At 52.5% G+C, this 27,348-nt stretch overlaps 1 protein-coding gene across 3 annotated transcripts in view; it reads left to right on the forward strand.

Moving 5' to 3' along the window:
- The first annotated feature begins 437 nt into the window (after positions 1–437).
- The window catches only part of MDGA1 (MAM domain containing glycosylphosphatidylinositol anchor 1), a 54,320-nt gene continuing 27,409 nt past the window's right edge, over positions 438–27,348 (forward strand). The window contains exon 1 of one of the 3 annotated variants that reach the window (XR_009048040.1): positions 438–978. Coding sequence is in view for 2 of the 3 variants with exons in the window: in XM_057699398.1 (XP_057555381.1) it covers positions 912–978 (67 nt within the window). In the remaining variant the exon portion in view is untranslated. The remainder of the gene's footprint in view (positions 979–27,348) is intronic. The other 2 variants (XM_057699398.1, XM_057699397.1) reach the window with 2 other exon arrangements.

Here is a 27,348-nt window from a genome sequence, read left to right on the forward strand (position 1 = left end):
CTCCCGAGAGCGCCGAGCCCGGGAGCGCCACCGCCGCGGCCAGACGGCGGGAGCGGAGCGAGGCCAGCGGAGGCTGCGAGCGGCTCCCGCGCCGCAGCCCCGGCCTAGACGAGAGCGCGAGTATTTTTCAAACGACTCAAACTTTCCTTCTTTCCCCGCATTCTGGGGTCTCTGTTGGATGGAACTGCTCTCCTGATTCCCGTGGGGCGCTGGGGCGCGATTCCTCTTCGGGGTTGCTAGGTGGCTCGGCTAACTTCGCGGACCCGGGTACCCGTGGCTCTCGCCCCTCGGCGGAGCCTAGCCCGCGCTTCTCTCCTGCTCAGGAGGGCCAGAGCCGGGGCTTTTCGCCTCCGAGAGGACGCCCAGCCCGGGCCCCGTGGGTCGGACCACTGAGCCCCCAGCACCCGCCGCAGAACTGGAGACGGCGGATTAACCCCCAGCGGAACCCGGGCCTCCCCGCCCCCGCTCCGCGGAGGGGCGTCCCCTGGGCGGGGAGACCACAAGTTTGTCCGTCGTCAGTGGCCTGTTGGATCCAAGCGCCTCCGCCTCCGCAGAGGGTGTCCCTGGCGCCCAGAACCCCGAGCGGACAGCCCTGGGGACCCGGAGAGGCTCGGCGGCCGGGCTCCCTGGGCCGGGGCGCTGGCTGCTGCGCCGGGCGCGCCCAGGCACCCGGGGCCGGGCCAGCGCCCCCTGCGTCCCCACGCGGGCAGCGGCCCCGCCGGAGGAGAAACCCGGGTCGCTGCCAACGCCACCGCCGCCTCCTCAGTCTCCTGGTCTCCGTCGCCGCCGCCCCCTCCGCCGCCTCTCGGGGAAGGGGAAGACGCAAGGGGCATCGCGGGGCCCCGGCGGATGCGCCCCCCACCGCCTCTCGGGCTGCGCCGCCTCGCGGGGATGAAGCACGGGCCGTGAAGATGGAGGTGACCTGCCTTCTACTTCTGGCGCTGATCCCCTTCCATTGCCGGGGACAAGGAGTCTACGGTAAGAGCCCCGCGTCTCGCTCGGTGCCGGCTTAGCACCGCGCGGAAACTTTGCAAGAGGCGCAAAGTGCGCGCTGCCGGGGTTTTGTGGGTACCCCGGCTCGGACTCTGGAGTGGATGCCCCGGTCCCCGCCCTTTTCCAGAGCGCGAGGAAATCGAGCTAGCTGCCTCAGAGCATGGAGACAGGTCGTAGGGTCTGGCATGAAGCCGGGGATGCCAGGGGGAGGTAGTACCCACTTTCCCAAACCCTGCCAGGGTCGGGAGTGAATCAGAACCCTTGAGAGCACCCAGCTGGCTCGAGAGACCCTGACAGACCACAAACCTGGGGCTGCGGAAGCGACTTGCACCGAAACCTCGTCGCACCCTGGCTCGGCCTCCGGAGTGGAAGCCGAGCGATGCACGATCCGGAGTTGCGCCCGGCTTGCGGGCTGCCAGCATCGCGGCCGGGCGGCGGGCTCGCCTTTCCGGTTCTTGCTGGGCTTCGCTTCTTGACTGCTCAAGCGGGTACAGGCGTCCCCTAGATCCAGCTCCCAAGACCCCAGAATCCCTTCTCGGACCCCTCCCAAGCCAGTTAGTTCTTCCTGTCCCCGATTCCCAGCTACAAAACCCCAGCCCCACCTTCCTTCTCCCTGCGCGCACACATTCAGCCACAGTCCCCAGGAAAGCAAACACTGCACGCACCCATCAGGCTACGTGTCCAAACTCTGCCTCCTGCCAAGCAGCTTTGCTCCCGCGTCCGCACGCCTCGCTCTCAGGCTCCAAGGGAACTCTGGTTACTCCTTCTCCCTTCTCTCTTGCGGGTTTTCCGGGGGAAAGATTCCGGGAGAGGGCATCATCCTTTCAGGATCGCGAGAGCTCACCCCTCTCAGGGACCCTCCCTCTGAGTTCTGACAGCCAGCAATGCCCTGACCCACAGCACAAAAAGTCTTTGGGGCCCGGTGGCCCTTACTTTACCTCCTCCTGACTGCAGGGTGGTCTGTGTAGGTCACTTTTTAATGATGTGTAGCTGGAGTGGGGAAGATTCTCTTTCTTTCTCTAGAGTTGAGGACCTAACGGCCTTCAGATCAGGGGAGGGTTTAAACTGTTCTGTTGAGGGGGTGGGAGGCATTGTTCCCTCAGCTGCCAGTCTCAAGTGCAGATGCTAAATGCTTCCTTCTGGGGGTGCCTGGCCTGTCTCCCTGAGCCTGGCAAGGGAGAGGGCTGTCCTGGGGGGTATCTGGGAGGCTATATCCTTGTGGCCCTACACAGCTAGCTGGCTTGGGTTTAATTCCCTGGGGAGGCTGGCCCAGGCATCTGGCCAAACTCTGCTTCTTAATTAGTTTGTGTGTCTCTTACTGCCTGGCCCTTTACATAGGCCAGAAAGGGAAGGAAGGAGGAAGAATGCAGCAAGGACTGAGAGAGGCTGCGTTGTGGGGAGGAAGCCACTGAGCAGGTTCCAGAGCCCTTGGCCTCCCCAGGGCAGGAAAAGACGTCAGGGTGTACTAGAGGATCCTCTTTCTTATTTCTCCTCAAGGTTTCGCTACAGCTTCACTGCCTCCTTAAGAGGTGGCCTAAGGAGGGACCGGATGAGGCCTTTGCCTTCTCACCACACCCTGGGGGCTCTGGAGAGTGATGGGGAGCCCTCCACCTCTGCTGCTGTCCTCCACCTGCTCCTCCCTCTGAGTAGCCTTGGGCAAATCTGGCAAGCCCATCTCTTGGCCATTTCTCTCCTCCATCCCCTCCAGCTTCTTCAACCTTATTCGGGGCTGCATGGGACCCATCTTGAAGAAGCTCCCCTGAGCCTAGCCTGGAAACCCCAGCAATGAGGGCAGAGGGTGGGGCAGTGGTTTCTGTGGACTGTAATTCAGAGTACTTTGGGTCCAAGATTTAGCCGTTGGCTTGTATGTCCCCCTTTCTCTGTATTTTCTCCAGTCTCTCATGTGCCTGAGTCCCAGCTGCTCTTACTGAGAACAAATCAAGGTGGGCTGTGTGCCCTGGGGCCAACTCAGAGCTCTTGGGTGACATTCTTTCCCCTTGCCCTTTGAGAGCATGGCCCCAAGGAAGTCTGGGGCCTCAGGGGAATTGCAGGGTGGAAAGTCTTAATCGAGTGGATGGAGAGAGTGGAAGATCTAGTATGAGGAGGAGGACTGCAAGAGGCTGCCGAGTTCCTTGTGATGCTAGAAGCTTTGGCCAGATATAGCAGAAGGGAGAACTATTCTATCACTGGGTCTGGGTTAAGAAATAGTGTGGAGAGCTAGTTCTTCTGCTCCCAGCCACCAAAGCAGATGTAGCAGTTTGAGAAAGAGCAGAGTGTAGGGGTGAGGGATGGTCACGCATGCCCATCATTGTATGTCAGCACCTAGCGTGGTGCCTGGCACCTGGCACACAGCAGGAACTGGCAATATTTGTTGCATGAATGAAGGGTCATTGTCGGGGGGAAGTTGAGGAAATGCTTCTTGAAATTCTTTCTCTCCAAGAAGTCTGTCTAGGATGGTTTCCAGAAAGGAAGTGGGGTCTCTTTGAGAGTCTCTGCTTAGGCAGAGTCATGGAGTCCTTAGGCTGGCAGCCGTAGGGGACCTCAGCTGCCCTGGCAGTGAGGAGGGAGGCAGGTTTTACTCAAGGCACAAAAGAAAAAAGTGTGCCCGTGGGAGGGAATCCTAGCAGCTTCCCAGCCTGTGTGGCTGAGGGAGGGGCAGATTAACACGGAAGCTGAATTGAGGAGAGAGAGGAAGAGCAGGATGTGGATGATAAACCCGTCAGGATCTGGCCTGGGGTGTGGTCTCTGCTGAGGCTGGTAGGAGGCAGGTGCCTGGAGCCCTATGCCTGGCTTCCCTCTGAGTGTCCTCTTGTTGGTTCTGAGGCCTGTCTACAATAGGGCTAGGGAGGTGATCTCAGTCTGGTCAGGTGGCTTTGCCCTTCTTGGGGGCACAGATGCTACAGGAGCTGAGTACTGGGCCAGATGGTCCATTTGGAGCTGGTCCCGTCTTCCCTCCTGCCTCCCAATCTCCTGGCCCAGTTTGTTGTGCTCCGGGGTGGATCCTGTAATCTGCTTTCTGGCAAGCCAAGGGGGCAGGCTGGCACCAGAAATCTAGTTCTGGGGCAAAGACAGTAGCCAGGTGATAGAGGAGGAGTATCCTGTGTGTGGATAACATCAGAGAACACCCCTCCTCCATCCTGGCTTCCTCTCTTCCTCCCATAGCTGCTGGACTTCCAGCCAGGGGCAGGTCCGTGGGATTCCTCTCCTTTGCAAAAAGACAACAACCCCCGTGGATTATTTAATATGCAGGAGTGGGAATTGACATTATCCTTAAGACAGGTTGTTTGCAACTTACTGGTAGAAGTCAAAATATTTCACCAAAGGTGTCATCAGAAACTACTATCCTATGCTAATTTTTGTGGGAACATGAAGACAGATGTTGAATAATTTGACAAGAGCAACATAGCTTACAGAATTATCACCAAGTCAGGTTTTTTTCCCCTCCTCTGAGGGGTGTGGAGAGGGAATTTCAAGAAGTGTGTCTCCCAGTGCCGTCTTCTGGGTGTTGAACTGGATGTGGGTACCCTTGGGATTTTTCACTGGCATTTCTACCCCATGCCTTGAAACTGGCTGTCCCCTGGAGAAGGAAGGCATCGCATCAGAAAACTCTGGCCTCCCAGGGCAAGCAGAAGGCTTGGGGTTTTCTAAATGTCCTCAAGAAGGTCCCTGCCTCTGTCCCTTCTTCCTTCTCAGTTATAGAAACTGCATGAGGGAGATAGAGGGGCTTGTGCCCACAAATCAAGGCTGTTTTGTTTGCTTTGTCAGCATTGTCTGCCCCCCACCCCACCAAGTTTAAGTTGGCCCCTGTGCTTATCTCTGGGCTCCCAGGCCTGCTGTCAGGCAGAAGAGTCCCCTTTCAGGTCAAGATCCGCAGGATGTCCCATCCTCCACTGCAGGTTGGAAATCTGTGCTTCCTGCCTGGAAGGGGCTCTGGGGGAATGGGGCTGGGGGTGGTGAGAGAGGAGGAGTTTATTAGCCAGGAAAGCACTTTGGAGGCGGCGGGCTGGGGATATGCCAAGAGCCTACTTGTAATCGGCCAGGCCTGGCTGTGAGCTGCTGGGGCCAGGGTGGCAAAGCCTCGTTTAGAGCCTGGTATTAGCTCTGCTTTGCTGGAACATGGAGGGACGGGCGGGGGCTCCATAGGGAGAATGGAGGGAGCTAATCACAGCCGCCAAGGCCGGCAAATGAATGATGCAGGAAATCAATACCTGGGGGCGGGAGTGGAAATCCGGGCAGTGGTAGCAGCCACGGCTCCTCCGACTGCCCAGGAGGCACGGGCGGGCCTGGGAGGAGTGAGACACAGGCAGGAGTGTGAGGACCCTCCTCTTCCCCACATCCTCCCCCCTCCCCTTCGTCTGCCTTTTTCTGCCCTACTCCTACCTTTCATCTCCTTGCGACTGGGCTCGGGGAGGTTGGGCCAGGAGATGCCCCAACCTGGCAAAAGCAGGGGACCTGGGAGATGGGGCCTTGGGCCGCTCAGTCCTGGAAGAGCCCTCCCCAGCTCTGACCCGCCTCTGGACACCTGAGCGCGACTAGGCCCCAGGTGCAGGGGTGTGTGCCTGGGGACCCAGTTTAGTGCCGCTGGCACTGCCACTCCAGATATGGCCAGCAGGGGGAGGGCTTGGCCGTCACATTGCTTCTTGCCTTTCCTGGGCTCCCTTGGCCTCAAGCTTCCCAGTAGGATGAGAGTTATTCTAATTACTTAGCCTGGGGCCCACCGGAGTTCCTTGGGGCATTCTGAAGCTCCAGGCCTCCCTTCATCTACGTGTCCCCACCCTAGTGTCCCAGGGCATTCACCTGTGGCCAAAGCCACACTTCTGCACCCTAGACTGGAGGAGAGCTCTCTGGTGGGGCTTGGCTGGGTTGTGTGCAGAGCATGGGCTTGTGCCTTGGCATAGCTGGCTCTTTGTGAACCTGGGTATGGCCCCTCTTCTGCATCTTCCTCCCCATATTCAGCAGACCCTGCTTTGCAGGCACACATCTGCTGATGGCCGATACTAGGAATTAAGGGGCCCCCTATTGCATTTAATTGCTGATATGGAAGGCAAGAGCAATGCTTAACTTGAAGGAAGGAATGAATCTTTTTTTCTTAAGCAATGCAATCTCCCTTTTCTACAAGTCTATGAGTAACACGTGTTCTCTGCAAAAACAATCATAGAGAACATAAAAGTATAAGGAAGAAAGTAAAACTCACTTGACATCCTTCTTTCAGGCATCTTTTTGTGCAAATAGGAATGAACTTTTTAGGGGAGAATCGGTTATGACAACGATATCTTATAGGCGTGTAATTACCACGTGCATTGCCAAGCATTTTCATGCCTCTACCTCCTTTGATTCCATAACATTCTGAGAGGTCAGAACAGTGGGTCCTATTGTCCCCACTTAACAGATGAGGAAACCAAAATTCTAAGAGTTTAAGGACTTGCTCAAGGTTATACAGCTGGTAAGAAGTGGCTCAGAGACTTGATCCCAGTGGATCTTCTGATTTGGGGGTAGGAAAACAGTATGGTGTCCCTCTTCTCATTCATTAAATATTTACTGAGTATCTCCCAAGAGCAAGGCCCTATTCTGAGCTTCAACAGGGCTACTGAGATAAGATGGAGGCTCTAACGTCAAGGAGAAGGGGAGAGGAATCACATACAAGACGGTGGTTCCTGGAAGATATTGATAAATGTCATGTGGCAAGGGCAGATAAAGGGCTGTGGGAATTCGAAGGGGGAGTAAATTACTTCCAAGGCCTTGTGGAGGAGGGGGCATTTGAACTGGCCTTGGCTACTAGAAGGAATGAGAAAGGCATCCCAGGTGGAGGGTTCATTATGGAAAAGGCATGAAAGATAAAGAACCTGGGTGTGTGGGGGGAGTTGTGAGTCATTCGTTTGGGCTGGAGTGTAGGTTGAAAGGAGTCAGGGCAGTTAGAGTTGGAACAGTAAAGGAATAATAATAAAAATTGCTAACGTTTACTACCTGGGCTGAGATCAGGAATATGTGTTGTCTTCTTTAATCTTTACCACAATCCCTTAAGAGAGAGTCATTCATCAGCCCATTTTAACAATGAGTAAACTGAGGGTTCAGAGGATGAAGTACTTGTCCAAGGGGCAGAGCTGGGCTTGAACCCAGATTTGCTAATTATAAAGCCTGTGCTTGGGGTCCCCCCTTGGGAGTAGGCTGGAATCTTGGGTTTGGGAGAGATATCTAGAGGGTCTTAAGCAGGGGAATGGGTTGATATGAGCACAGGTAGCTCATAGCAGCCTGGATAGCCGTGCAGCTGTGTGTTTGAGGAGGCTGTGGTCAGGAGGAGGGAGACTGGTCAGGAGAACCAGCGGTTGTCTGGGGAGGTTTGTAGTGAGAGCTTGATCCAGAGTGGTGGCCATGAGAATGGACGGGAGGGAGTGGGTACAAGAGCTGCAGCCAATCCACAGACACATGAGTTTGGCTCTGTATGGGACACTTGAGATATTTGATGAAAGAAACACACTCTTGCTTTTCTAAAGTTTAAGTTCACATTGAGGGGAGACAGGCAGTAAACAAGTCAGTGAATAAGTATATAATGCATTCTGCGGTGATGAGTTCTATAAAAAAGGGTAAAGCAGCTAAGGGGACAAGGTGTGGTAGACTGTGGTTTAAATTCATATACATTAGTTGGGGGTAGAGGTGCTCCTTGAGTAGGTGCCACCAGAGCAGAGACCCAAGATGCCCGAGGGAGGAGAGAGGAAGCCCTGTGGATATCTGCAGGAAGTGCGATCCAGGCAGGAGAATAGCCAGTATGAAGGCCCTGGGGTAGAAACATGCTAGACTGTTTTGTAGCAATGAGGAGTCCAGTATGGCTGGAGCAGAGTGAGCCATGGGGAGAGGAGTAGGAGGTGGGGTTAGAGAGTTAATGGGGTCAGATTTTTTGCAGCCTTGAAGGCTATGTAAGGACTTTGGATTTTATTCTGAAAGAGGTGGGGTCCATGGGAAGGTTTTGAACAGAGGAGGGACGTGAACTGACACCTTTTTAATAGAATCCCTCTGGCTGCTATGTAGAGAATAGACTGTAGGAGGTTGGGGATGGGGGAAGGATATAGTCAGAGACTATTACAAAAGGCGAGAAGTGAGAATGTACAATCACTGGGTCCTGACAATGTTTCAGAGCTCAGGCAAGGGATGGGAGCTGGAAAAGGCTCTGAAGTTTGATGTTGGGAGGCTTGGCACACCATGGCAACGAGATGGAGCAAAGGCCACAGGAAGTCATACAGATTTGGGGCAGTGAAGTGAAGTAGTTAAATGCCTGGCCTTCTGGGTAAGGAACCCAGGTTTGAACCAGCCCTGAAAATCTGAGAAATTACATTTGCTTTCAAAGCCGTGGCTTTTCTGTTTGTCATATGGGTCTGTGATAAGCATCCAATGAGCCGTACCTGGGAAGCCCTGAGCGCTGTGCTTGGCACCGAGCAAGGCCTTGGTGAATCGTTTTATCTGAATGACAATGCCAGTGCAGTTTTGAACTTCATGGGATTCTGGTGCTGGGATGTCTGGGAGAGATGTTGATGGAGCAGGTGGACAGGAGTGGTGGTGCTCAGGAGAGAGATCTGTTCTGAGAGGTGGATTTGCACATCTGGATTTATGTCTACACAACAATGTGAGTTGAGACCACAAGGTGGGATACGATTGCCAAGGAAGAGAGAGTAGAGTGAGAGAGGAGAATGGGGGCTGAGACCAGTACCCTGGGAGTGGGAGGAGAAAGAGGAGACAGAGCAGGTGGCATCAGGGAGGTAGGAGGAGACTCAGGGGACAGGGACCGGAAAGCCAGGGAAGGGACAGAGTCCATGGGAGGAAGGGCCATCTGGGGATGGGGAGGTTGGTGAAGAGGTGGCTGCAGCACAGAGCTTAGCTCCTTGTCATGGGGACGTCCCAAGGAGTCCCCTGGGGATTTTGTGAAAACGCAAGTTCTGACTCAGTGGGTCTGGGGCCGAGCAGAGATTCTGCGTTTCCAACAAACTCCGGGGTGATGCTGCCCCTGCTGCTGGCGCACGATGGCTCTTTGAACAGCAAGGGCAGGCAGGAGAGAGGACTGGACTCAGACGGGGAGACTTGGGGTGGAGGCCCAGTGGGCAGCTTGCTGCCTCTGAGGGAACCTGGCCCAGGAGCCTCACCTCTCTGAGCTCAGTTCCCTTATCTGGAAGGCTGGTTCAGGCACGCCCACCTCTTGGATTGCAGAGGAGCTGAGAGTGATAGCACTTCATAAACTCTAAGGCAAACGATGGGGACTCTGTTTCACGAGAGCAGAGGGGGTGGCAGGCAGATGGTAGGGAGCCCCGGGTGTGGGTGGTGTATGGAAGCAGGAGGTGCAGGCTGCGCTTTTGAGAAACGTTGCAGGCCAGGGAGGGCTGGAACCGCAGCGTCCCTACCCAGGCCGGGCCTCCTGCCCGTGGGAAGCTGGGGCTGCAGGGGTGGGTGACCTCAGTGTGTGTGTGAGGGGGTGACGTGGGCAGGCCTGAGGGCGCTGCTTGGCCAGCTTTGGAGATTCCACCCCAGGCTCTTCTTGGTTCCGTTCCAGTCCTAGAAACTCAGCTGGGATTGACTTTGATTATCTGAAGGGTTGGAAGCTGTGTAGAGAAGTGGTTCTCAGCCTGGGCAGCATGTCAGAACCACCTGGAGAGCTTTTTCAACAACAGATGCCTGGCTCCACCCCCGGACCTCCTGAATCAGAAACTCTGCAGGTGGCATCAAGGCAGCTGTGGTCGGAAGAGCTCTCCAGTTGATTCTCAGGCACAGCTGGTGTAGACAGTGCATCCGAACGAGTCAGGCCCAAACAGATGCCTTCTTCCCCTGGGCTTTCTGAGGGGGCGTTTCTGGGTTTTCCAGGTCACTGCCCAAGCTTTGCTTCAATCACACTCATCTGGACCCTCGGTTCTTAAAAAAACTCATTATTTTTTAAACTGTGAGCCAGGGAACTTTCTAGTTTAGTAGGTCTAACTGGAAAGTCCAGATCAGGAGTTTGGGAGACTGGCCTTTCTCACCCTGCTTCTAGCCAGGGAATTTCCAGTCCTGAACCTAGAGAGACCAAAAGAAACTGCTCCAGAAATGTTGTTTTCATTGATTTTCAATAGGTAAATTCTGTTACCTTTTTGAAATGTGGTCCTTTATTCTCTTTTTGGTTTAGAGAAAATGAAAATTTCAGAGCTGGCCCACATTGTAGCAATTCAGTTCAAATGTAAATCAAGCAGGGACTTCCCTGGTGGTCCAGTGATTAAGACTCTCCTTTCCCATTGCAGGGGGCACAGGGTTAATCCCTGGTCGAGGAACTAGGATCCTGCATGCCGCACCACATGGCCCCCCCCCCCCAAAAAAAAAAAAGCAAACCAAGCAAATATTTAATGAGTAGCTGCTAAGTGTCTGAAAGTGTGTGGGTGCTGTGGCTGCAGAGGTGAAGGACACCTGCCTCCAAGAGGCTTGCAGTGGAGCAGGAGAATGCAGTCTTTTCCAAGGTCCTCAATTTGCAGATGGAGAAGCTGAGGCTTACCTTGAGGGCCTTGACCAAGGCCCTGCAGTTAGCAGGCAGTGGAGTCAGGATTTGAACTCAAGCCTGCCCAATGCCAAGGCCAAGTCTGGTACTTGCCTACTTCCCTCAGTGTGAAGTTTCTGAGGGCAGAATCTGACCTTTTTATTTTTTTTATTCCCCAGACTGTGCTGTGGAGGATGGGTTGCTGATGGGAGCAGCGTGAGGACCCTCAGTCCTATATCAATTAGGAATCACATTCTGTTGCCAGAAGGAAAGACCTGTCTACAGAGTCTTAAACAAATTAAAGTGACTTTTTTAGGTCTGGAAGCAGGCTGTCCATGGCTGCTCTGGTGGCATCTTGGTCACTAGAGATCTAGGTGCCTTTCATCTTGCTGTTCTGACCTCCTTACAGTGGTGCTTCTCAAACCTTGCTGCATTTTAGAATTACCTGGGAGTGTTTAAAAATCCCAATGCTTCGGTCATACCTCGTACCAACTAAATCAGAATGTCTGGGAGTGAGAACCAGGGATTAGCTTTAAAAAAAAAAAAAAAGATCCCCAGGTGATTCCGATGTGCAGCAAAGTTCGGGAACTCCTGCCTTAGAGCATTTTGCCTTAAAGTCACCAAAGGGCTGCTGGGGCTCAGCCATCATCATGCATTCCAGGCAGGATGAAGGAAGGAACACTTAAAAGGCTGAGTCATTTACCAATTGAGCCAGCTTTTCCAGAAGTCCCCTCCCAATGATGTCTGCTTACATCTTACTGGCCATTCTTAGAGGAAGGGAGGCTGACCTGATATTCTCACCGAAGAGAATATCAGGTTTATTTAAATAGAAGAGGAGAATGGAAGTTGGGTAGGTAATGAGCAGTCTTTACCACAAATCCCCACCTCAGGATCAGGTGGCGTTTCTTGAAATGAGAGGATTTAGATGGATGTGAACAGCTGTTCTTCTCCCCACCTCACCCTACCCTGCCAGCCTAGCTCAGGTAGGGTGGGGGTCGCTGGCTGCTCTGAGGACGCCCAGAAGGAACCTTAGAGAAGACTGAGACCCAGAACAGGGAAGAGGCTTGCTTGGGACCACCCAAACATTCATGTGAGGGTCCAGCTTCCCACCTGCTCGTGCTCATTTCCTCCTCCTCACCCCAACACACTGCTCATTCATACTTCCGTGAGGTGGTTCATTTCTACTGGTTGGTACCTCTCTCCACTAGCAGGTGGCTCCTTTCAGACCCAGCTGCTGGAGAGCTCTGTGGACCTTCCTGATTTGGGGGAACCAGAAACTGAGGGTCTATGCTAGAAGCCATGGGCCAGCGGGTACAGTAGAGGTGATCTAGCTCATCGTTCTGCCTGACAGCAGGCCCATACCCACATGAGCTCAGGCAACCCCACCGCTGTTTGCTTAATGTCTAATCCTTTGTTAGGAAGTTCTTCTCATTGTCTGACTTTATTTCAACTTGCTGTAACATAACCTCTTATCAGAAAGATTCAGGAGCTGAGACCTCTGAGGTGAACTGGAATATCTCCTTGGCCCTGAGACTTTCCCTATGTGATTCTAAAGAAACTCTAAAAAGGGCACTTTTCCCAACTCTGAGAGGGACATCGAGAGGGTAGAGATGGGGAGGGAGCTGGATTCTGGTGGCCTCATCTACCTGGGTTTGGTCTGGTGTTCCAGTAAAATGCAGAGGGCCTTTGGGGAGGTCAGTTTATCTCCAGCAAAATACATAAGCCCACAAGGCAAGCTGGAGCTCTGTGCCATCACAAGACCTGGCTTTACTCTCCTTTCTGGAATAAGGCCACACAGTAGACACAGAGAAGTCCAGGAGATAGAGCTTGAGGGCGTGGCAAGAAGTGAGCTCAGCTGCCAGACAGTGGCCTTAAGTGACCCAGAGGCACTTGACTCTCAATGAGTCAGTACAGGAAGAGACTAAGACCGGAGAAGGTAAGGTCAAGGTCACACAGCAATTAGGTGCCAAGGCTGAAGTTAAAAGTCATGTCAAGGGACTTTTCAGCTGGATGATTCTCATTCTCCTATATTATCCTGTAGGATCAGGAGAAGCCAGGACATGTCTGCATGGCATTTATAAGCTCATTTCATACCCATATCTCTGTAATGCTCCCCTTACCCCTGTAAACTCCATTTCTTATTCCCAGGCCTTGTTGCATTTGCACCACACGATCTGGGTCTCACTCTGGGTCCAGGCCTCCTGGTTCTATGTTAGAATCCTTTAGTGAAATGTCAGGGAGGCCCTAGGAGGCCCCCCTTGTGGGTGGAGGTTGGTAGATGAACTGGAAGTTGCTACCAGTCTCTACCAGGTCCAACATCTCTGTCACACGGCCCAAGTTGCATCTTAAAGTTATTATTCAAATTACCTGGCAGAAATACGGTCACTGTTTCCAGAAGGTTGCTCTGGGAATACCAAGCATCCTTCAAGCATTTTTCTAGTGGCCCAGGTTGGTTGATCACATGAGTTAGATCCTGAAGCGTTGGGATTCAAGGAAAGGAGGTTTTCGAGGAAGAAATGGGTGGAGATAAGGAAGCATGTTAGGGTATTTGATGTGTGTGTGTGAGAGAGAGAGAGAGGGAGAGATAGGCACTATGAGGGCCCTGGGCTGTGGACACGTGAGAGATTTAATAGTGGACACCGTGATGATCAAAACTGGCTTGGCCTCACAGTCTTAGTTTGAGTTCCCCAGAAGCAGATCCTGAGATAAGGAGCCACGTGCGGGTAGTTTATCTGGAAGATGATACGGGAAGCTCTCGTAGGAGAATGTGGGTGAGAGACAGGGACGCACAGGAACCGACAGTAGGTGTGTTGTCAAGCCAGTCACCACCATGTCCCACTGGGGGCCTCTGGGATACTGTGTAAGACACGTCAGAGTTATCCCGCCATGGGGATGGCGGTGTTGGGGCATATACACAGTAACTGCCCTCTGCTGTGGGAGGGCTGCCCCAGGGGGTGTTAATTTACTGGCACTCAGCCCACTGCACATGCACACACAGGCAGCATGAGTGCTAGTGACCAGGGAGAGCCTCAGGCAGAGAGAAGCAGGTGCTGGCTGGTGTGCGTTGAAATGGTTAGGGGAGGGAGTATGGGTGGGGGGCACCTACAGCCTGTACTACCTCCTGCCTGAGCCATCGGTCTTGCTTTTTCAGATCCAGCATGCTCTGCAGAACTCTTTGTTCTTAGGTCTTGTCGTCTGTACGAATCAGCCCCGATTCCAGGCTGAAAACTCTCTCCTGTGGCCATGAGCCCTGTGAAATGCTCATTTGCTTCCTTGGATTCTGTGATCAGAACCCCAGCACGTCGATTTTCTCCAAGACCTTCCTGATAGAATGCAGGCTCTCCCTGAAAGACTGAGGGGGCCTCACAGCTGGGGAGGGCAGGGTTGGGGGGTCACTGAAGACAAACTCAGAGTCTGCAGGTCCTTTGGGCATTGCCACGAGAGGCACGATCATTAGCTTCCCTCCTGCTGAATTCAAAACTAAGAAAGAGGTAGGGACAATCTCTGAGATTAGAAGATTGCCCCTTCTCTCTGCAGGTAGGATTCTGTGCAGGTAGTAAGGTTGATCGCATCCTGTTCAAGTCCCTCTCCAGGCACCAAACCTTCTCCCGTGGGCCATGACCAGGGTAGCCTGCATCCCTGAATATCCCTGGGCCTACAGGTCAGGATCAGAACAGCACCTCTGTCCTGTTGTGAATTCTCCTGTGTCTTTTCGCTACCAGCTGGGACCTGAGATGAACTAATTAATCAAATGTTTACAGAGCACCTCCTATGTGCCAGACGCTGTTCTAGGTGCTAAGAATACAACACAGAGCATGACAAAGGGATGATCTAGAATCACAGGCTTGTAGAGTCAGAGCCAGAAGGGAACTTAGATCAAATATAATCATTTGTCAGAAAAGAAACCTGAGGCTGAGAGAGGGCAAGAGAAGTCCTCAGACCACATAGTAAACAGGTAGCCCAGCTTGGAATCATGGAAGGTCAGAGGTAACGGGTTAGAGGTTACTTGGCCCTGGTCAGTTTTTAGAGGCAGAAACCAGTGGTCAAAAGTGAAGGGTCGCTCCAAGCCCTACCCGCCAGTGAATATACCCTTCTCTCCCACTTCTATCTCCTAAGTCAGATCTGTGCTCTAGGTTAGTAAGAGGAGGGTGTCTGGGTCTGTGTGTGCATGCACGTGTGCACACGTGTGGCTTCATGTGTCAAGGGCAGCAGGCAGGAAATATGAGAGGCTTTCTCCAGATCAAGCCACCCCACCTCCTTCTGGGGCATTCAGAGGCTGCAGTGAGCTCTCTCCTCCCCTCCTGCCTTCCCCCAGCTCCCCGTACAGCCATGGCGTTGCCCACGGGCACAGTGGCCTCGGGCGATGCTCGGAGGACTTGGCACTGAGGGATGCCCTAGTGTGCCTGAAGCACTGACACCCTGTCTGGCTCGCTCCTTCACTGTCTCGGGAGCTGAGGGAGCAGAGGCTGTGAGGCTGTCCGGGAGGAGGGTGGGCTGCATCCGCCCACAGTCTCCGCCCCCTCATTCTGTTGGAGCTGGGGCTGGTGAGGGCAGTGGCTCCTTCAGTCTCCCCTACAGAATTACAGAGCCGGGGTAAAGGGCTGAGGGGTGAAAGGAGTGATTGGTGGGGTGCCCTGGCTGCTGGTGGAGATCAGTGTGTGTGTGTCTGTCTTTCTGTCTGTCTGTGTATGGAGCATCATTGGCAGGAGATAAACTGTTCTCACTGGGCACCTCAGCAGGAGCTGAAATACATTCCTTAAGTCCTCTCTACCCTGGGCATGTACACTTCATCAGTATTTTTCGTGCACACGTTGCACACGTAAACGTACATGGGCGTGCATGTGCTGAAGGTGTACGTATGTGTGACGATGCCAACGAGAACATGGGTTTATGTGTAGGGAGTCATGTATGTATGTGTGGGGGACTGCAGACCTCGTTGGGGGCTTCCCTGGGTCCACCTCTTTCCCACTGCTCCTCCGGGCAGCCCCTGGCCATCCTTGCCTTGGTCCCCAGGCGGGGGCAGGAACAGGCATCCAGCACTCTGGGCCGTCAGCCCAGCGCTGTGTCCAGCCTGGGTTATAACTGCCTGCCACCCCTTCTAGGAGACCTGAAGTGGGGGGCAGGGACAGGCCAAGGCTGGCCTGAAGCTCCTGGCTAATTTTCTCGGCCTCCATCGATCCAACAGCTTCTTCTGAGTCTATTAGCAGTCGACGAGTGAAAATATCCCCCATCGCAAGCCCTGACCTGAGACAGGGAGGAATCCATAGCAATTTGTTCAAACAGAGGAAAGCATTTCCCTCTGATTTGTATTCCAATTTATTCCAGGCAGGAAGGGGGTCAGGGTGGGGGGGTGAACCCTGGCATGGCCAGAGCGGGGCCCAGGCCGTCCCCCTTTGCCCCCCATGCCAACCAGTGTGGCAGCTGGGGGTGGGGGCTGAGGAGGGGAGGGTGGGCCCCAGCAGGGGGACAAGAAGAGAAACCCGCCAGCCTTCCCAGCACGCCCTGCTTGGCTGGAGAGCTCAGTTGTGGATTTGGTTTTCACAAAATACAAAGCCGCCTGCTCGGAGCCTCTCTCCCAGGCACTGGGGACTGTGCCAGGCGTGCGCTCACCCACTGCGCCTGTGCCAGGGTGGAGGCTGGGCTGGCCACAGGGACACAGTGGCCTCAGCTGGGCTGACTGGCAGGGGGGCCTCTCCTTCTCCTGAAGCCCTCCCCAGCCATCCTCACAGGAACAGAACTGCTCGGCACAGAGGGGAGCTGGCACCTTGGAGAGTCCCCTTGCAGGGCGGGGAGCCCCTCACTATGGGAGCCCTGAGCACATCTGCCTGACGCAGTGTTCATGCTTCATTCCCAGTCTGAGCAGACTGGAGCTCACTGGTGTCCTAACCAGGAAGTCTCTTTTTGAGCACCTATGATAATGGTAGATACTTAATACATTTATTAAGTACCAACTACTTGCTGGCACTGGACTAATACTGCCAAGCACCCAGTTTTTGCAGGGTTCAGGCCTCCACCTGCACCTCGCTTTCCTCAAGCTTCTGCATACTTCTGTCACCTCCCTCACCCATCTCTGCTCAGTGTTTTCAGTTTCTCCTGGGAATCACTTCTCCCTTCCACCTGAGGGCGGCCGTAGTGACCGAGGGTCTCAGGACTGATACCTCTGCACCCCTCCTTTTCCAAGGGCCTCCACAAGCAGGCTAGCTCCCTTTCTTCTGGATCACTTTCTTTGGCCCCACCTGGCCTTCCCCTCCCTGCCAGGGCCCAGGCCTCTGCAGAGGTGACTCCATGGCAACCAGAGAGGAGGATTCTGGGAAGGACCAACCAAATGGTCCTGCAGCTTCCCCCCACAACCCCTGCCCTCCACTGTTTCCTTCCCTCATGTCTCAGCGCCCCAGGGAGGAGAGTAACCAGAGAAGTTCTTCACACCAAGGTGTCAGTGACTAGCAGCTCTTGAGGTCAGCTGTCGCACATGACTTGCCAGGCTCCATGACATCACCAAGGTCTAATTTCAGAAGCAAGCAACTAAATATATCAACACTGATGAATAATTGTCTCTCTTGCTCAGGTGGGAGTGTTGGAGGCAGAGTGGCGTGAAGGCTCGTAGCAGAGGCTTCTGCAACAGATCTGGGTTCAAGTCCTGCCTCAGCCACTCACTGGTTGTGTGATCTTGGGCAGGTTGCACTCTGTGCCTCAGTTTCCCTGTGCACAAGCCAATGATCCTAATAGTGCCCTTCTCAGGGGGCTGTGAATAGGAAGCGGGGAACTTGTGGAAAGCCATTCTGAGCCCAGTGCCTGGGGCTGTTTGGGGGAGGCCCTGCTCAGTGAGTGATCCCAGCAACCCGGGCCTGCTCAGGCCTGCTCTGATGAGTCACAGAGGCTGCCACCGGGGAAGTGGCATGTGAGGCTCTATGTACAGGAATGTGACACAATACTGGGGGAAAGGCCAAGACGCTGGCCCTGGAGAAAGGGTGGCAGAATTCCAGCCCTCCTCCCATCTTCGTCTTGGGGAAGTTCACAGCAAGAGTGCTCCCTATGAGCTACTTTATGAGTGGGGAGACAGGTGTGTTTTGCACCCAGCCTTTTACTGCCACCCATGTGGCTGCCCGTTCCAGACCTCACTTTCCTCCTAAGAGGCAGTGCTCCCCCGCCCCCGTCCTTAGCCCCTAGGAGCCTCCTAATGGCAATGACTTTTCTTTCTCTGGCTGTGATTGAACTTTGGTCCAATTGGCCTCCCCCGTCCACAGGTCCTTCACTTTTCTCCCCCAACTGACTGGGTTTCAAGTCATTTACAAGTTGTTCAGAGACTCTGCGTTATAATCAGATCCTATGGTGCACGCCACTTATGTGGTTTCTAAAATTTCAGCCAATAAAGGAGAGAAACCCTTCAGTGATGGAAGAAAAAAAATAATGAGAATATTTAAGCGGGGTGGGGGTGGGGGGTAGGTATTGCATTTCCTGATTTATAAATATACCTGATGCTAAAGAAAATATGTTCCCAAACTTTATGCTTCTGGAATTGACTCTTGAAAACAAAATAAAAAGATTGTTCATCCCTTTCAGGAATTTAATGTGCTTTCCCTCCCAGGGGTGTTCTTTTGAAAGGGACGCAGAAAGAGAATGAACAAGTGACTATTTACTATGCTGGTGTTGATGAGTGCTGTGAAGAACACACGAAACAGGGAAAGGGATTGATAGTGATGGCAATGGGGGCAGGGATGCTGTCTTAAAAAGCTGGTCAGGGAAGGCCTGTCTCAGAAGAGAGCTGAAGGAAGCGATGGGGCGAGCTCTGGAAATCTGGGGAAGAGCAGTGCAGCAGAGGGAGCTGCAAGTGCAAAGGCCCTGAGGTGGAAGTGGGCTTGGTCTGCTTGAAGAACAGCGAAGAGAGCAGTGTGGTGCAGCTGGGAGGAGAGCAATAAGATACAAGATGGGGATGGGAGCAGATGCAGGGCTTGGCAGGCTATTGAAAAAACATGGCTTTGACTCGAAGTGAGATGAGACCCATGGTAGGGTTTTGAGCAGAGGAGGGATAGAATCTGACTTAGTGTTGTAAAGGGATCCCTCTGGCTGCTTGGGGAGAACAGACTGTACCAGGCAAAGGAGGAAGCAGGGTAGACCTCTCCGAGGCTGCTGTAAAAATCCAGGCAGGGGATGGTGGTGGTGGCTAAGACCAGGTTGGTGTCGCAGGGGTTGGATTCAGGATCAGTTCCAAAGGTTTAGCATGGATTGGGTATGGGGTGTGGAAGGAGAGAAGTCAGGGATGACTCTCAGGTTTCTGGCTGACAGTGTGTTTTCAGTGATGGAGGGTGAAGAATGGCTCTCAGGCCTTGGGGATGTTGAGAGGACACTAAGTGCTGTCCCCCTGAGGTCAGTTGATGTGGAGAGAGGCATAAAGCTAATCAGGTCTTTGCATCTCTGCTCCCTGGTTTTTAAATGTTCAGAACTAATCCTCCTCCTGCCTCCTGAGCTGGGATGAAGGTGCAGCCTGGAGGAACGTTGCAGGGGCTGCTTTAAGAGGTTTCAAGCAGCCAGGTTGTGACACCCATAATTCCACCCCACAGCTGGGTGGAATGATGCCCAGGATCCCACAGTGGCCTGGGGTGGGAGTGAGGGGGATCAGAGTGCTGCCCCACCAGAGCGGTGGTGGTAAGCTCTGCAGAAACACTGTGCTCCTCTCCCCTGCCCTTCTGTCCTGGGGTCTAAGGCCCCAGCTGCTCTCAAGCCACAAGATTGATTTTGCTTTCAGCGTTGTTATTGTTATTATTATCCACTTAAACAACTTCATGGGTTAAAAAAAAGGACCCCAATGACCATCAAACATTAACCATTCATTCTAAATTCCCTGCCCATACCTGTCAATATATTTTTACATAGCAGTAAACAGTGGTCCATTCCGCTCTCTTGGCTGACTTTATCTCCTACACACGTCTCCTGGTATTGACTGAGCCCTCAGACCTGTCAGCTTAATGGCCATAGGGCACCCCCTGCATTGATGTGCTGGAGTTTGGTCACCATTTCTCCAGTGCTGGGCGTTTGGGCAGACGCCAATTCCTTCTTCTTCTAAATAGCTCTGCCGTGAATATCCTTATGTGAATTACTTTTTCCTTTTAAATTATTTCCTTGGGGCCTATTCCCCAAAGTGAGATTGCCTAATAGGTCATAGGATAGGAACAGTTTTATGGTTCTCATTTTGCACCGCTGGGCTGTGCTGCAAAAAGTTTGAGCTGGGCTTGTGCACAGCCCAGCCACAGTGGATTTTTATCATTTTAATTTATTTTCACTGGTTTAATAGGTGCATTATGGCCTGCTTCTTAACTTGCAATTTTTACTTCCAGAAGCCATATTTGGGTCTTTTCAACACCTCATAATAATAAGACGTGATCTGTGAAGAACTTTACAGTTTACATGGCACTTTCTGATATGTCATCTCACTTAATAAGACGCGACGAGCCTAGTATCATCGGCCTCTGTTTCATATGGTGAAATGGGGGTTTAGTCAAGTTAGGTGCCAGAGTAGAGCTTCCAGCCAGTTCTTGCAAGTTTGGTTGGAAAGAACTCCCACCCACTCGCCACCACCCTGTTCTTTCTGGGGGCCCAGGGCCCCAGGAACCTGTTTCAGCCCCAGGCCAGTGCCTCAGCCCCCTTGTCTCCCTCGGCTCCCATAGCCAGGCCTATGTCAGGCTGCAAGCTGTGTCCTGTGCTTCAGGTTTGCATCTCAGCTTGCGGGGGCAGGGGGTGGGAGGAAAACACTGGGCTTTTGGGTCAGAGGGGCCTTCGGGGGTTCTTTGCTTTAGCAAGGCCACTGCTCTCTCCATTCCCTGGCCCAGGGCTGGCCAAGGCTCTGCATCCTGGGTTGTGGGTTTGGACCTGGCAGTGTGTCTCTGGTCCCACCCAGGATGTGCCTCATCCCTAGTGTTGGTCACAGGTACACTGGTGCGCTGGTGACTGAGCCTCAGGCTCCAATGAGCAGCATCACTCAGGGGCCTGTCAGGCTCCACATTGGAAGCTGCAACTCTCAGACTAGGGGGACCTGTTCATGGTGGATACACCCTGAGGTGTGAGTTTGGTTTTATTCTGCTCCCTTCTAGCTATGCTTCTATAGCATCTACTAGGCAGCATGTCCTGTGCTTGGTGAATTCCATTTTTGTTGTACTTAACACTCCCAATAGGGGACATTCTTATGCTCATTTTACAGGCAGGAAACTGAGGCTGTAGACTAGAGAGTTACATGATTTGCCCTAGGTCACACAGCAATTATTTCAACAGCCTGAATGAGAACCCCTGTGTCTACTCCAGCCCTGCCCCTCCCGTGGGCTTGGTTCAATAGGTATGCTTTGTCAGGTGGAAGCTTGGTCATATCCAGAATTTGGCCCACTACCAGGGTCCAGGGCCAAGTGAACTACAGTGGTGGGGTCTCCAGGACTGTAGATCTTTGTGGGGTTGGGTAGCGGGACCCCGGCAGAAAATTTTTACATGAGAAACCCTGTGTCCACGGGCCCCATATCCCTGGGCCAGGCAGGTTCAGGTCCTGGGTTCCAGAAACCATTCTCTGCCCTGGTGGGTGGTAGCCTCTCTCTCTCTCCATCATCTTGGATGAAGAGCTTTCCTTCCAGTGATAACCTCTTTCAGTCCACAATGATGTTCTGGTCTCTCGGGATTATGGCTCTTGGCATCTCCCCAAAGTAGACCTCTTCATTCAATTTTATGTTTTCTTCTTATGCTTTCTTCTTGGAACAGGTTCCCAAAGGGTCCCAGGCTATATGATCAAATGGAAAGGGAACTGAAATTTATTGAGCACTTACTAGATACTAGTGATTATGCTCTGTGCCCAGTGTGCATTATCTCTTTTAATCCTCATAACCCAGAAGTTATTTCCGCTAGAGCTGAGATGTAGTATTATCCCCATTTTGCAAATGGAGAGACTGAGGCTTCCAGAAGTTAACTTGCTGAAGGTCACATAGTCGTTACAGGTGAGATAGAGCCCTACCTCCTGCCCTTCATACCACACCCTCTGGGCAGCCCCTCAGATTTGCATTTACAGCCTCGGCTCAAGCAGTGCCCAACTTGAGGCATGTGCCTTTGTGCTCTCTCTTCCCTGAGTGTCCTGCCTACACTGGTTAGAACTGCCCTAGGGCACCTCATTCGTTGACAGTTTTGATCTCCCTGCCCACCAGGGAGAAAGCCCTTTATGGTTTCCCCCAGGGGACCTCAGAGCCCCCACTTAGAGGGCTTTCCCAGTGGCCTGTCCCAACAGCCCAGAGTTCATTAGTTTTGTGTGGAAAACTAGATTTCCACGGATATGCAGACAGTGAAGATTCTATGAGCAGAACCTGGCACTCTCAAAACCTGTGTGTCTTCTGATGGGGCCAGGATGTAGGTGCAGTGGTGCCACACCTTCCCAGGGGCGGGGGTGCAGATGGACTGGCCACCACTTTCAGCAGAGGAGGGTTGTCAAGAGTGCCAGGCTCTGCCAGAAGCATCAGCCTCTTCAAACAGTATCAGCTCCTGAAAATGGAACCAGGCCTTACACACAGTAGCGGACTCTGCGAGCCCTACCAGGCCCTGCCTCTGACTGTGAGAGCAGAGCTTGTTTTCATGCTCAATCATGGTGATAGGCTGGCAGCCTGTGCCCTGATCTTTCAGCTGTTGCTGCTTTTCATACTCAGTGACAGTGCTCTTGGACCTGGAGGTCAGAGATACATACACACTTGGGTTGGGGAGAGATTTTTGCTGCCAAAGGGGAGGTCGGCTGAATGTGGGTTTGGTTTTGATAAGCAAAAAAGACCTACTGCTGAGAGCAGACTTTAATAAGTCTGCAGCCCGGGGAGGGCACAGGTGCTTTAGCGGGGGGGGGGGGGGGGGGGGGGGTTGCTATACTTGACTGGCTCTGCATCCTAGGGTTGAGGGCAGGACAGTAGGTGCTCAGGAAATGTTACAGAAGGGAGCCACGAATCAATGGCAAATTAACAGGCGATCGTGTGTGCATTTGAAGGGTTGGGAGGCCAGGGAGTAAGAGGGAAGATGGGGAGAGAATCTTCCTGGACTGAGGCCTAATGCCCTGAGAGAGTGACCAGAGGTGGACAGGGCAGCCTGTGCTGGTGCTTCCCCTCAAGATGACTGGCATTAAGGTGAGGCCGTGGGAGCTGGTACTGGTGTGGGGGACTGTTTCAAACTGGTTTTCTCAGCATGGAATCGGAGCATCCCCTAGACTCTAGCACTCTTGAGAAGCTCCCTGGCCTGCCCCCGCTGCTAGCAGCCCAAACAGAGGACAGGCTTCAGCCAGCTCTGCAGACAGGGCTGTGGTGGGGCAGGGCGAACCCTCACTGGGAGAGCACAGCGAGCAGGGTTAGTTTTCCCAAGAGGTCCACCTTTGATGCCCTGAGGTCGGCAGGAGAGGCGTGTAGCATCATCCCTGGCAGAAGGAGGTCCAGGCGGGGCCAGCTAAGCGCCTGCCCTGAGAGTCTCCTTTCAGACCCTGGCCGCCATTCTCTGAGCAGCTAATTAAAAGAGAAAAGCCGGTTAATATTTCAGCACTGTTAACTCTGCTAAATTATTAAGTGTCCATTTGCATTACATACAAAAAAGGATCGATAAACATGTGCGTACTAGGAGCTGGGAGAATGAGGGAGGAGTAGTTTCTAAGAATGCCACATGGGACAGGCCCAGGCAGCAACTCAGAGACTATGTCCTGTGCCCGGAGCCGCATGTCCTCAGCACTGTGCCAGACACTTGGAAATTGGAAATGCATGGGGCTTAGCACAAAAGTCAGAGAGTCAGATGGACTCCAAACCAGCAGGGCATTCTTGGGCAAGTTACTTAACCTTGCTGAGCCTCAGCTTCCTCATCTGACTAATGGGAACAATAATAGGCTTGTTATGAGCAATAAATAAGATAATAGATATAAAACACTCAATTCAATGCCAGCGCAGGGTAACATTATTATTATGTATGTATCATTATGTGATTGTTATATTATCGTGATGGGAGGGAGACCTGAGACATAACTCCAGCTCACAGTAATCCCTCCTTGTTTCCTTTCTGCCTCTCAGCAGGCCTTTATAGGCATCATTCTTATCCCAGCTCTTCTAGACTATACACTTCCCTAGTGCAGGGCCTGGGTGCCATAGCTCTCTGTACCCCCAGCACCAAGCTCAGAACCTCACATTTATAAGGATTTGTTGAATGACTATCTGATAGAAGCTAGGACCAGAACACAGATTCTGTTTCCATATCGCCTGGCCTGGAACAGTCAGTGATGCTTCCAGGAGGTGGTTAGGGTGGTGGTACTTCCCCTGCCATCCAGTAACTGGGAGATAGAACCAACTTCAGGTGGGGAAGTCTGCAGGACACACACACCCCTTCTTGTCTTCTCTCCTCGCCCTCCCCCCACCCTGCTCTGTTTGGCAGTTTCCCCAGCCTGCAGACACACTTGCCCTGAAAGAGTCAGGAACGGGAAGCAGGACACCAGGTCCCACTTGGTCATGATTAACCTTTTAAAATTTCGGGTGGGGAGGAAAGCTGAAGGGAAGCTGATGGGGCTTTTAATCAAGGGTCTTCATTCCCTTCGCTGTCTGTCAGCCTTGTTTGGCCCTCCGTCCTACTGTTGCATCCCCGTGTACTTCGCCCACCTCCCCCACCCCCTTGGCTAGCAGCAGGGAGAAAATCCTCTGATGGGGCATGGGGACCCTTGATGAGATTCTGCCTTCTAGTTTCCAGGGAGGATTCCCTTCAGAAGCCCAGGGAGCAAGCTGGAATTTGCCTTAACACGTGTCTTTGAGAGTTTGTGGCTTCCTCACTGGGCCTCCTTTGTGCAGGCATTCTCCACCCCTATCTACGATTTGGGGTGTATACTTTTGGAGGTAGAAAGGACTGAGCTGATAGGCCAGAAGCATCTGTCAGGGACTTGCCATTTCTGCCCAGCTGTCCTCCTTAGGATGCTGCCTCATGGGTGACATCCCTCATGCCACTTGATTATTCTCAGCCAAGGGGCTGGGGAGGGGCATGTTACTTGACTCCACAACCATTATACTCTGTTGAGAGAGAGCTTTGTGGTCAAATGGAAAGCAGTGGATTAAATCAAGTTACATGGATGTGTTTACTGCAGGACTTTTCAGAGCCTTTAATAGGGTACTCTGGTGTGCTGAGACTCTGAGAAGGAACGAGAAGATGCAGTGTCCTTACTTGGCGATGGGCTATCCATGAGTGTTTTATGGCACACGAGTTGGGGGACACTGTTTTCCTTTTCCATGGCGGTTTGTTGCTAAAGCTTGGGAGAATGAAATGGCAAAAATCTCATAGACCAGAAGCAGGGAAATTATTCCAAAATCCTGTCCTATTTTCTATCCATCAACATGGCATCAAGCAGAGATAAACAAATCCAGCAGTGCCTCTGAAATTCCCAGGGAGCGTGTTACAAATACAGCCTGAGGCCCACCCCTGAGGAGTCAGGGCTAGTGGTTCTGCATGGGCCTGGGAATGTGCATTGTAAAGGGCTCCCCTGGTGACACAAGGCGGGGATAGGGGAGTCTGTGCAGGGCAGTGCACTGAATTCCAAGCTAGTGGGCAGAAGGCCTGGGTTCGAGCCCCAACTGTGCTGCTGTCCTGTGTCTGTGAGTGGACAGAGTGTTCCCTTCTCCAGGCCTCAGTCTCCTTCTCTGCCAAAGGAGGCTAAATAGGACACGCCCTTTCTGGATCTGAGAACTGAGGCAAGGAGCTTGCAAATATACAATGGGCCCCAGGAATGTATCAGGCCTCACCATCTGTGGCAGGTGAGGCAGCGTCCTTTCCTGTGAAGGCCTTGCAGGCCCCTGGGGAGGTGGGGTTTTGAGAGGAGTGAAGGATCCCTTACAGAATAATAATGCTGGCTGACGTGTTTGGTGGCTTACTGTGTACCAGACAGCTTTAAATACTTTACCTGAGTTTACTGATTTATTCCTCCCCACAACCCCATTTTACAAATGGGGTTAAATAACTTGCCAAAAGTCACAAAGTAACTTTCTGAAAGTTAAGGTATGTAAGAGGGATGCTCAGAAAGGGCTCCACGCCTCCCCTCTGGTTTTCCCACTCCTCTGAAGCCCTGCACAGTCCTCAACATGAATTTTGAACATGCTTATGAAACATCCCTAATGGCTTAGCATCTGCTTTGAGTGCTGCCACCCCTGGGATAGAGAGGGGCCCACAGAGGGTGATCTCCTGTCCCTACCTCTTGCTCCTATTTAATAATCTCAGGAGCTGTCATTTGTTGACAGAACACATGCTCTTTGGCCAGATGTTTTACATATATTGTATTCAACTCTCACACCAGCCCTGGGAGAAGGCACTATTGTTCCCATTTTACAAATGAAGAGGCTGAGGCTCAGAGAGGTTAAGTAACTTGCCCAGTGTCACCCAGCAAGTGGGCAGCAGAGCCAGACATTCGTCCCGGATTGTCTGTTCTGACCACCTCTCTCCAGCAGATCTCTCCTCTGCACACTGTTCCTTTTGTCACGTCCCGCTGCTTTAGGGTCACCTTAGCACTTAACATGCTCTGAAACCATCCATTCATTTCTGTTTCCTTCTTCGCCATCCATCTCCCCAACAACACTCTTGCAGAGCTGGTCCTTGTTTGCTTTTCATGACAGTCTCTCTAGCATCCAGTGCAGCGGCCGGCTCGAAGCATTTGTTGTTTGATAGACTGAATGAAGGGATTATGTCACGGTGCCTCTGGACTCAGGCCCCGGCCTGGTTGCCTTTGGAATCAAAAGATGCTGTTGCTGGCAGTGCCTTCCTGGGGTGTGTAGAGTGAGAGGCTCAGGCTTAGTAGGACAGAATCCCTTTGGGGGCCTGAAACGTGGTGGGATCTCTGTTGGTTTAGGGTCAGAAACACAGTTCTAGCCATTCCAGGGGTGAGCAGAGTCGGGGAAGCTGACTTACGTTAATGAAACTTAGTGGGGGTGATGGGCATATAGGAATGCCTAGGCCAAGGGGACCTGGGTGCCTTGCAGTTAAGCAGCATTTGCTCCAGAAGGAAAATCTACACTGGGAAGAAGTCAACCGTGGGAAGTGGCTCATCAAGTAGATCTCGGAGTAAAGGACTGGGTTATTGTAATGGTTAGTGTCAACAGAGGAAACTGAATAATCTCAACAGGCAATGTCATCAAAGTGGGGGTGGATGCTCTTTTTCTTTTTCTTTTGTTTTTATCTAATTGAAGTGTAAAGTGATACAGGAAAATCTTAAGCAAATACCTTGATGCATTTAAAAAACTTGATTTATTTATTGGTTGTATTGGGTCTTCGTTGCTGCGTGCGGGCTTTCTCTAGTTGTGGTGAGCAGGGGCTACTCTTCATTGCAGTGGGTGGGCTTCTTAATGCAGTGGCTTCTCTTGTTGTGGAGCACGGGCTTTAGGTGTGCAGACTTCAGTAGTTGTGGCACATGGGCTTAATAGTTGTGACTTGTGGGCTCTAGAGCACAGGCTCAGTAGTTGTGATGCATGGGCTTAGTTGTTCCATGGCATGTGGGATCTTCTTGGAGCAGGGATCAAACCTGTGTCCCCTGCATGGCAGGCGGATTCTTAACAACTGCGCCACCAGGGAAGTCCCACCTTGATGCATTTTGACATGTACATCCACCTGTATAACAACCACTCAGATTAGGACCAGGAGCATTTCCATCTCACTAGATGGGATCCCATCTCCTCCCCAGAAACTTCTCGTGCCCTTCCCACCACCTGCACCCAAGGGCAACCACTGTTTAGATCTCTGTTACTATAAGGTTGGTTTTCACAGTCTTGAATTTCAAATATATGAAATCATACTCTATTTCCTCTTTTATGTCTGAACTCTTACAGATTGTGCTGTGAGATTCAGTAGGGTTGTTGTGTCCATCTATAGTTCTTTTT

This window comes from Hippopotamus amphibius, chromosome 11, assembly GCF_030028045.1.
Source record: "Hippopotamus amphibius kiboko isolate mHipAmp2 chromosome 11, mHipAmp2.hap2, whole genome shotgun sequence".
Taxonomy (NCBI): domain Eukaryota; kingdom Metazoa; phylum Chordata; class Mammalia; order Artiodactyla; family Hippopotamidae; genus Hippopotamus; species Hippopotamus amphibius.